The sequence below is a fragment of the Mesocricetus auratus genome, unplaced genomic scaffold (genome assembly GCF_017639785.1).
Source record: "Mesocricetus auratus isolate SY011 unplaced genomic scaffold, BCM_Maur_2.0 Super-Scaffold_100010, whole genome shotgun sequence".
In the NCBI taxonomy this organism is placed as follows: Eukaryota; Metazoa; Chordata; class Mammalia; order Rodentia; family Cricetidae; genus Mesocricetus; species Mesocricetus auratus.
The window spans coordinates 18,550,467-18,559,984 of NW_024429194.1; the positions used below are offsets into that span (position 1 = coordinate 18,550,467).

The following is a 9,518-nucleotide window of genomic DNA, read 5'->3' on the forward strand; positions in this document are numbered from 1 at the left end:
AAAACCTCACATGAAAATTATAGTGGAATTGAACTGTAATTCAACTGTTCCTAGATTGGGCATTAATCGACTGGGCCTGCTGACATTTATAGACTGCCTCACTCAACCACACCAGATCCACATGCCTCCAGCCCGGAGCCTCCACGACAGTAGACCACATTCTGAGATATAAATTAGCACACCTTAGAGAAGGCAACACAATAGAAATCCTGTTAGGCTGTGGGTTTTTACCAAAATGAAGGAATTGCACAAGAGGTTATAAAATATTACATAGTTGGAAAATGCCAAAAATATCTGAAAAATAAATGTATTTCTGAATAACACACATTCCAAAGATGAAGTCCAAAGAGAAAGTTAAATTTATTTGTATGTACTCATGCATGTGTTCGCGTGTGTGTGCACATGTGTGCATGCATGCGTGGGTGCGTGTATGTTTGTGTGTGTGTTTGTGTGTGTGTGTGTGTGTGTGTGTGTGCCAGAAGATAAAAGATAACCTCAGGTGTCATCTTCAGGCACATTGTACTTTGAGATAAGGTCTCTTACTGGCCTGGTTCTCACCAAATAGTCTAAGGTGGCTTACTAGTGAGACCCCAGTGTTAACCATTCCTGCCCCTCCAGTTCTGGAATTATAAATGCACATTACCTGTGTTGGTTGTTTTTTTGGTCAGCTCAGCACAGACCAGGCCATCTAGAAAGAGGGAATTTCATTTGATGAATGCCTCCATCAGATTGGCAGGCAAGTCTGTGAGGCTTTTTCTTGACCAGTGATTGACATGGAGAGACCCGGTCCAAAGTGAGTGGTGCCACCCTGGAGTAAGTGGTGCTGGGTTGTATAAGAAAGCAGGTGGAGCAAGCCAGTAAGCGAAGTTTCTCCATGGCTACTGCATCAGGTTCCTGCCCTGGCTTCCATCAATGATGAGCTGTGATAAAGACATGTAAGATGAAATAAACCCTGTCCTCCCCCAAGCTGCTTTTGGCCATGGTGTTTACCATAACAATAGAAACCTAACCCAGACAAGGCTGTACTTGACATTTTTACATAGGTTCTCAGGCTCTGACTTCAGTCCTCGTGGTCATGTGACAAGCACTTGCACCATTAAGCTGTCTTATCCAAGAACAAGGAATATTTGTAAATCCCCAGGGGGAATCTCAACAGTCATTAGCCTGGGCATCTTCACAGCCACACCAGGGCTGTTCAGTCTCAGCTCTGACCTTTCGAGCCAGATGGGCTTTTGTCATTGGGTGCTGCCCCATACACCATAGAGCGCTTAGCAACACCCTTGGTCCCTCATCCCAGGGAGATGAGTGCATCTCATCCCATGGTGTTTGCTTCTGGTACGTTTCACTGCCTTTTCAATGGAATGCCATCATTTTGGGGGTCTCTTTCTGAACCCATTGGATTCATTTTTCTGTGTTTCCTCCCAGCTGTCTGCACCAACTCAGAGATTTGTGGGTCTGGTTTTGGTCTTTTGTGTTTTTAGTTTTGTTGTTTTTTAAATCAAAACTGCAATGAACTTCTTGAATTTATCATCTCAAATGGCAGGGCTGCTCCATCTCAGCTCTCCTGACCATTGGGGCCAGGTGCATTCTTGTTACCAGGGGGCCTATCCTGTACACACTGGAGTCTTTAGCAGCATCCTTGGTCCCTATCAGCCAATGCTAGCGTGTCTCCATCCCCATACACATATCCCAAATCACGGCAATCATAACTGTCTCTAGACATCAGCCAGTCCCCAGGGACAGCACAGCTTTGATGAGAACTCTAAACTAGGTGGAGATGGAGCAGTCCTGGTCAGTGGAAGGGACCACAGCTCCCACTCTGCACCTCCAAGATCGGACCCAGAAGCTGAGCATGCAACAGGCCTGCCCTTCCCACTCCTTAGGACACTTGACTCTCAAATCCATCCCATGAAGAAGACCCACAGTCACGATGTCAAAACTGAAGCTGAGCAGACACGGCCAGGGTAGCATGGAGGCTCTGGTCCACTGGCTGTGCTAATGCCAGAGTGGCATTTCTGTCTTAGAGGTCTCCCTGGTGTAAAAGGCGACAGCTGGGCTTGAGGCTGTGGGAAGGGCCAGGTTATCTGTGTGCATGCAAACCTCTTTACTGAGACTTCTAACTGCGAGCTGCACCCACCAAGGAGCCTGGCTTTTTGTAGATACTCCAACATGTTCGGCATTGAGGCCAGGCAGTCACTGTTTACAGCAGGAGCTCACGAGATCTCAGCCCTTCTGGGAAGGATATAAAAGGCTGACTGAAGTGTTATAAAAATTTAGGGGGGAAGGAATGCTAATGATCATACAAAGACAGAATGTGAAGGAAGCTATGGCCAAGAAGCGGCGGCGTACAACGGGCCGCAGGTCCTGCACTAATGGATGAGTCCCAGCGAGGGAAGAAAGAGCTCGCTTTCCCGTTTCATCCAAGTCCTGATGAGTGTAAGATAAATCACGTTTGGAGCAGAACCAACATGACTGGATTGAGTTTTACCACAGTGTTTCTGGCGTTTCTGGCAAACTTGGACCTAGGTCAGCTCATTGAAAACTTACATCTGCCGAACACTTGAAGCTTGCTTTCTTAAGACGCTGCTGAGAAGAAAGAAGGCAAGGCCCAGGCAGAGGGGAGAGGCGACCCACATAGCGCTGTTTAGGACTGGGAGTGAGGTTTTGCCCAGAAATGATTCCGGGTTCTATCCAACCTGGGATGTGATCACCCTTTGCCTAAAGGTTGAAGGTCAAAGCAACTTACACTCCTGCTCCTCACAGAGGGCTGTGCTCGGGTGCAGCATCTCCCCACTGCTGGGATTTCACCAAGCCCAGAAATCTCCACCCCTCCTCCTAGGGAGGAGCTCAACTTCTTATCTGCAGTCTTCAGTGTTCCAGAAACACCCTGAACTTGGGGATGGAGGGGAAGAAAGAAAAAAGAAAAAAAAAACACCAAGTCTTCCAACCTGACTCTTGGAATTGGCTGAGCAAGCTGTTCTCCTAACCAAAATGCCCCAGGCCAGCCAGGGTTAGGTGTGAGGAGGCCAGGCCCACTGGTCCCTGGCCATATTGCTCCACAGCGCAGTCCCAGGCCGCTTATGTTACTCTCCCCTTTGTTATGACAGAAGAAACTCAAGAGCATGTATTTTGGCTCATAGCCCTCGTCCTCCATGGCAGGGAAGATTTGGTGGCATGCAGGGTGGCAGGGGTTTGTAGCAAGGTCCTCTCACATCCTGATGGCACAAGAAGCAGAGTTAGGCCAGGAGAGAGAGGGATTGTGTTATTACCTCAACTACGAAGGATCCACCCCACATGACCCACATCTGCTAGCCAGGCCCTCCCTGTCTCCCAACACTTCAATAACCTCCTGAAACAGCGCCACTGGCTGGATACCAAATGTTCGAATACGTGGGCCTGTGGGGAGCATTTCACATCCACACTGTAACAGTCCTCGTGGTCAGCAGGCTCCAACTCCTCCCACGGTAGGGACCTGAATCCTCCATCCCCTCCCCCCCCCGCCCCGAAGCCTCCTCCAGTGGCTTCAAACCTGTGTGTCTGCCTTCAGTGAAAGCAGAAGAGACGTGAGGGCAGGAGAGAGAAGGTGAGCAGGAGATCTTTCAGAAATGAGGCACCACAGGCCTGGGCATTGGGGGTCCTCAGAGCTGGGTGGGACCCTGATTCTTGCCATCCCCAGCTGTGACATGTCAGCCAACTGTGTAAAGCATGCAGCCTCCTGAGGTCTCACATGTGGACTGGGCGTGGTCACGGGCTGAAAGTCATGAAGTTCTCCCTAAAACGGAACTTCAGCAGTGCACATAGCCCTACAGCAGTGGCCCTCAACATTCCTAATGCTGCAACCCCTTAACACAGTTCCTCATGCTGTGCTGACCCCCTCAACCACAAAATTATTCTGTTGCTACTTCATGACTGTAATTTTGTTGCTGTGGTGAATTGTAATGTAAACATCTGATATGCAGGATATGTGATAATGTGACTCCCTACAGGGGTCCCAAACCACAGTTGACAATCACTGCCCTACAGGAATGATTCACACAAGCATGGCACGAACAGAGTTGTGTGTGCACTACCTGGAAGTGTCACTGTTTAGATAGAGCATGACATGTGGCTGGGGATGGCTCTCTCCTCCTAGAATACAGGCTACACAAGGGCTGAATTGCCCTTACAGCCCTGTCCTCTGCCCCAGGGCACGGGGACACAAAGGAGACAATGAATGTGATTGTAAGTGAGGGCAGAGCTTGACACACACCCCATTTTTCCCTCTCACCCAAAGTACTGTCTGTTGTGATATAAGAAAAGCAGATTGGAGAGAAACGCCATACGACAGGGTTCAAGCAGAGGGGTTTTTTTATTGGAGGAGAAGGATCATAAAAAGGGGAGAGCAGCCTGACCAGCCTCCAGGGACAGGAGCAGCAGGAGAGAGGAAAGAGGGGTAGAGAGAGAGGGAGAGAACGAGAGAGAGAGAGAGAGAGAGAGAGAGAGAGAGAGAGAGAGAGAGAGAGAGAGATGGGAGGTAGACAGGGCCCTTTTAAAGGGAAACATAGTGAATGTTCACAGGTGGTGTTCTTAGTAACTGCAGCTGAGGGCGTGTCCTGTCAGAACCCCAAGGATAGGCCAGTACAAATGCCTGATTACTAACACTTCTATGCAATCTTTCTCCTACTCTGAGCACATCCCATCTGCAGTGTTTTCCACCACCTAAATGGGATGTTTTCCCAGCAATCACAGACAAAGAAACACTAGTCAAGTGAGAGACCAGAGCCACTATTGACCAAATGCACAGGCCTTTAATAATAGTACTTTAGGATACTTAAAGCAAAGCAGATAAACTAAGTTAAAAAGGAAGAAATTCACTGTTGGTCATTTCAGCACCATTCTGTCAGTAACAGGAAAATTGTTGATGGCAGTAAGGACCTGGGCAACTGTCAGCCCACTTGGCATGACTATTATTTACACCATGCTTAAGTGTGTAGAGACAGTCGCTAACTAAAATGTATGCTGTCAAGTTTCAATACATTTAAAGGCACTGAAATTCTAGAGAACATGTTTTCTGTCTAAAACAAAAGTCAGCCACAAACAAATAATAGAAAGATAGATACCTCTATTTTTCCCCAAATATTTTAAAATTGACTTGAAATAGATCTAAATAACTTTTGGATCAAAGAAGAAATCACACAGGAAACTACAAAATGCACTTAGCTGCCTTATCGATGAAATCCTCATGACAGGGAATGCTAGAGGGGGAATTTAAACAAACAGGAGATAGCTAAAACCAGTGATCCCAACTTCCACCTAGAAACGCATGAAGTTAGTTATTGTCCCTTGTCTGTGGCAGAACGGCCTGACCGAAGCAAGGCAGGAGAGTGTGCCGCTCACAGTGCCAGAGGGTTCCATCTATGGTCACAGGACCCCATGAGCTCGGGCAGAGCACCCACGGCAGTGTGAACGGCAGTGTGACCAGCGGTGTGATCGGTGGTGAGAATGTGTCATGGAGAATGCTGCTCACCTCACAGCAGCCAGAAAGCAGAGGACAACACAGCAAGAAGTCGTGAACGCTAAGTCCCAAGTGTAAGAAAGAAACTGGTATGGTTCATTTTCAGTATGAGGGTCCCTTAAGAGTTCATTGGACAGTCTGCTATGTGACTGGCCCATGATCAGAAAATGGGGCAACCTCAAGCCCCAACTTACTCATGAATTCAGTGGGTTTTGTAGCTTAAACCAATAGGAGGGGTGTTTGACAAGGTGGCTATGCTAGATTGTGATTCTCTAAATCCTGGCCCGTGAGAAAAGGTGGACATGGTTTTCTTGTAGTTGAAAATTTGAAAACCACTGTCTTTCACCACATCAGTATGCCACTCTCCTTTGCCTCATCTCTGTGCTGGTCCCCTTTCTGCAGAGTAGTGCATTAAAAACGCTTCATGTCCACTAGCCTCTTGAACTTGGTATTAACTTATTTCTCTCATAAGGACCCATCCCCTGTGACTCATCTCTTCCAGTTAGACCCCACCTCTACTCATCACCACTTCTCAATAATGCCAGCATTGTGATTCCATCAAGGGGTTAACCCGCAGATTAGTGAGAGTTCTCAGGATCTTGTTGAGTTGGGGATGGATGACCTCACTGGTTCTCCCAGGGATGTACTCTACTAACCCCACCCTCCAGGCATCTCTTAGTCCAACTACTGTGACACTCAAAATCAAAGGTAATATCTTACAACATCCACACAAAACACCAGTAGGATAAATGTGAACGGCCTTTGAAAGGAGTTGGGTATAAGACCTTTGCCTACAGATACTACAAGTAAAGTGCATTGGCCCTTTAGGCATGGAAACCTCAGCCAACTAAGGAGAAGCCATTTGAACAAAGCCCTTGGTGATGACAGTCACACTGCAGCCTTGGGGCTGTCCGGCTAAAAGGGAACCTCTCACACAAAGTCACAATGACAACTGCCATGTCCGGTATGGATTGGTCCTGGAAACCTGACTGAAGTAGTGAGAGAGTGAAGAAAGGGCAGACACACAGAAAAGCTGGGATTGGATGGTCCATGGCCCACCCTGGTGGAGTGGTGCAAACTGTGGGACAACCCGGAGCCCTGCTGAGTTCATGAATTCAGAGTCCAGCAGATGGGGGAGGATTAGCTGGTTGGGTAGGAGGTGTCTGCAGGCGCCCGCTCAGGCAGTGAACTCCTGGGAGGAGGAAGCTTTGTTACTAGTTCTTGCACACACTGTTCAGTCATTCATAAACATTCATACTTGCACATACCATCGGCATTTGTTCTCAGGCCAGAGGAAGGCTTTGTCATCCCTTTGAGCCTGACCCAGGGAAGGCCTTGCCACTTCCATTGGTCCTTGACATGTTATGCCCGTGTCAAACATTGCACATTCACTTAGGACTTCATTTCCTCTTTAAATATTCACTCTGGGCTTCCTCAGCTGCCCACACAGGGTGACCAACTGAAAAGACCAATAAAATCACATGGGCAAATCCCAAGTATCCCTCTCTCCATCCATCTGCAGTAGTATCTACTTCTGGACCATAGCAGGGATAGCCTTTCCCCCTGCCTACCCTTTGTCATACTACATTTTCCTCAGAGTTAAAACATTTGTGCCAGGACAAAGTAGAAGGCTCAAGAGACTTCGGAAATAAATAAAAGTCCACCTGTCTGGGAAAAGAAGTCAATAACTGCTGTAGGGGGGGACTGGCCAGCTAATCTGCAGAGCAGTGATTCTAGGAATGTTGGTCCAGTTGCCTGCAAACTATGCAGAGAGTTCCAGGGTTGCCGCTCCATGTTCAGGTGGACTATTTTTTTTTGTGGTGCAGCTATGCTAGAGTTCTTGTTCCTATGAGTAGACCCTCACATGGGTGCTGGGAACTGAACCCAGGATGCTTATATATTTTGCAGTCATTTATGCTTATAAGGGTTTTTTTAATCTTTTAATATTTGTTAACAGGAATAAAAACCCTGAAAAGGGCCTTCCCTTCGCCATCGTGCATTGTACGCCTGAGTCGACTTCTCACCATGTCTTCTCCCAAGACTTTCAGAATCAAGCGATTCTTGACCAAGAAACAAAAGCAAAATCGTCCTATTCCTCAGTGGATTCAGATGAAAACCAGTAACAAAATCAGGTACAACTCCAAGAGAAGACACTGGAGAAGAACCAAGCTGGGCCTGTAAGAATTCACACAATCAATGGCAAGAATTGAGTTTGCACTGAATCATGGTCAACGCAAGCAAAGCTACCAGATGACACTTAACATTTTTGACCTGGAGATTTGGTCATATTTAAGTTGGGAATGATTTGTCCAGTAATAAAAAATATAGAGCCTTTCAAACTGCAAAAAAAAAAAAACCTGAAAAGGAGCGACACTATTAGGAGGTATAGCCTTGCTGGAGGAAGCATATCACTGTGGGGGTGGGCTTTGAGGTCTCTTTTGCTCAAGCTTCCCTCAATATGACAGTCAGTCAACTTCCTGTTGCCTACAAGATGTAGGAATCTCAGCCATTCCACCATGCTCCCTGCCATGATGATAATGGACTGAACCTCTGAAACTGTAAGCCAGCCCAATTAATTTTTTTCTTTGTAAGAGTTACCATGGTCATGGTGTCTCTTCACAGTAGGAGAAAACCTAAGATACTAGCTCATTTATATTTAACACACACACAAGCACACACATGAAGATGTATACATGCATGCACAAACACATTTACACACACAAGTATGCACACAATCACACACACATATTATGTGTTTGTAAATGCAAACACATGTACACACAGACACACTCATACCTACACAATGTATAGGTCATAAAAATAAGGTTATAATTATATATATGGTATATGCATATTTATGATTAAATGAAACCTGTTATTTTGTACACTAAAATGGTTAATAAAAGATGCAAATGTACACAGATCAACTTATAATTTATCACATTAGGGGTAAGAACTTTACATAAAATTTTGAGGCTATTGTGAAACCTGTGCTGTGGGGAAAGCATGTATGAATTTAATAAGTTTACAAGTATTTACCACATAAAGATCAAGAATCTTTTTATTGAATCATTGAAATAGAAGCCAATGAGTCTGCCTAAAATGATCATATGTACTATTTTATAAGAAACTTTGGGCCAGGAAGGTGGCTCAGTAGGAGCCATCTATCTCCCTGGGCTCACTGCCTCCCCAACTGATTCCTGCAAACTGCAAAGCACCACAGGGCCCTGAGCCTCCAGCAAGAACTCGGCAACCATGCACTGCACCAACTACATAGTCCCCAGAGAACTCAGGCCTGCATAGTACACATAGCGTGCTCCCAATATGGGCCACTGCATGACTGGAGGCGGAGGTCACTGAGGATCGTTCCTGGGACAGAGTCGGAGTGCAGGGCATGCTGTAGGCAGTCTCCTTTGAAGCCTGTGAATGGTGAGGTATGAATGCCGGGGCTGCTGAGTGAATTCTGAAAGTCAACTACTCAGGTGAAGTTCTACTGTAATGGAAGCATGCTGTAAGTGGGGTGTGGGAGCCCGAGGGAAGGGCTGATATTAATTGAGTGATAGTTAATATTAAAAAAAATTCTATAACCCATGGACTTGCCTGTTCCCTCAGGGGAGGTTTGGCCGCTCTGGTTTGTTCAGACCTACCAAAATCATGTGCTCAACATGCAAGTTAAAAAAAATCCATCTATAATTAGATCTGCCCAGAAGTGAATAAAAGACATTTCCAAAAAGGTTTTCAACAAAATAACGTTCAAATGGCCATATGTTTAACTTGGCTTGGAGTCACAAAATATCACCGTGTTATATGCTATTCATGTTGTAAACTTATATGGGCTTTCCAAGTGATCCAAAAGCTAAAGAGGAAAAAAAAAAAAAAAGAAAAGAAATCAAATAAAGAGGAGGTAAAGGCTCCAGAAATATGAAGAAGACACACACCCAAAGTGCTTGTTAAAGAAAAAACAATCCAGGTGACTCCAGTGTCCACTGTGCCTCTCCCAGTGTGCAGACTGGGCTGACTTCCT

At 46.1% G+C, this 9,518-nt stretch overlaps 1 protein-coding gene across 1 annotated transcript; it reads left to right on the plus strand.

The window, feature by feature from the left end:
- The first annotated feature begins 7,478 nt into the window (after positions 1–7,478).
- Positions 7,479–7,833, plus strand: LOC101833538 (60S ribosomal protein L39-like). Its single transcript, XM_040752774.1, has one exon. The coding sequence runs from the start codon at positions 7,520–7,522 to the stop codon at positions 7,673–7,675; it is 156 nt and encodes a 51-aa protein (XP_040608708.1). The 5' UTR covers positions 7,479–7,519; the 3' UTR covers positions 7,676–7,833.
- The last annotated feature ends 1,685 nt before the right edge of the window (positions 7,834–9,518 follow it).

Coding starts and splice junctions, on each gene's coding strand:
- LOC101833538 (XM_040752774.1), top strand. CDS start 7,520: ATGTCTTCTCCCAAGACTTTCAGAATCAAGCGATTCTTGACCAAGAAA.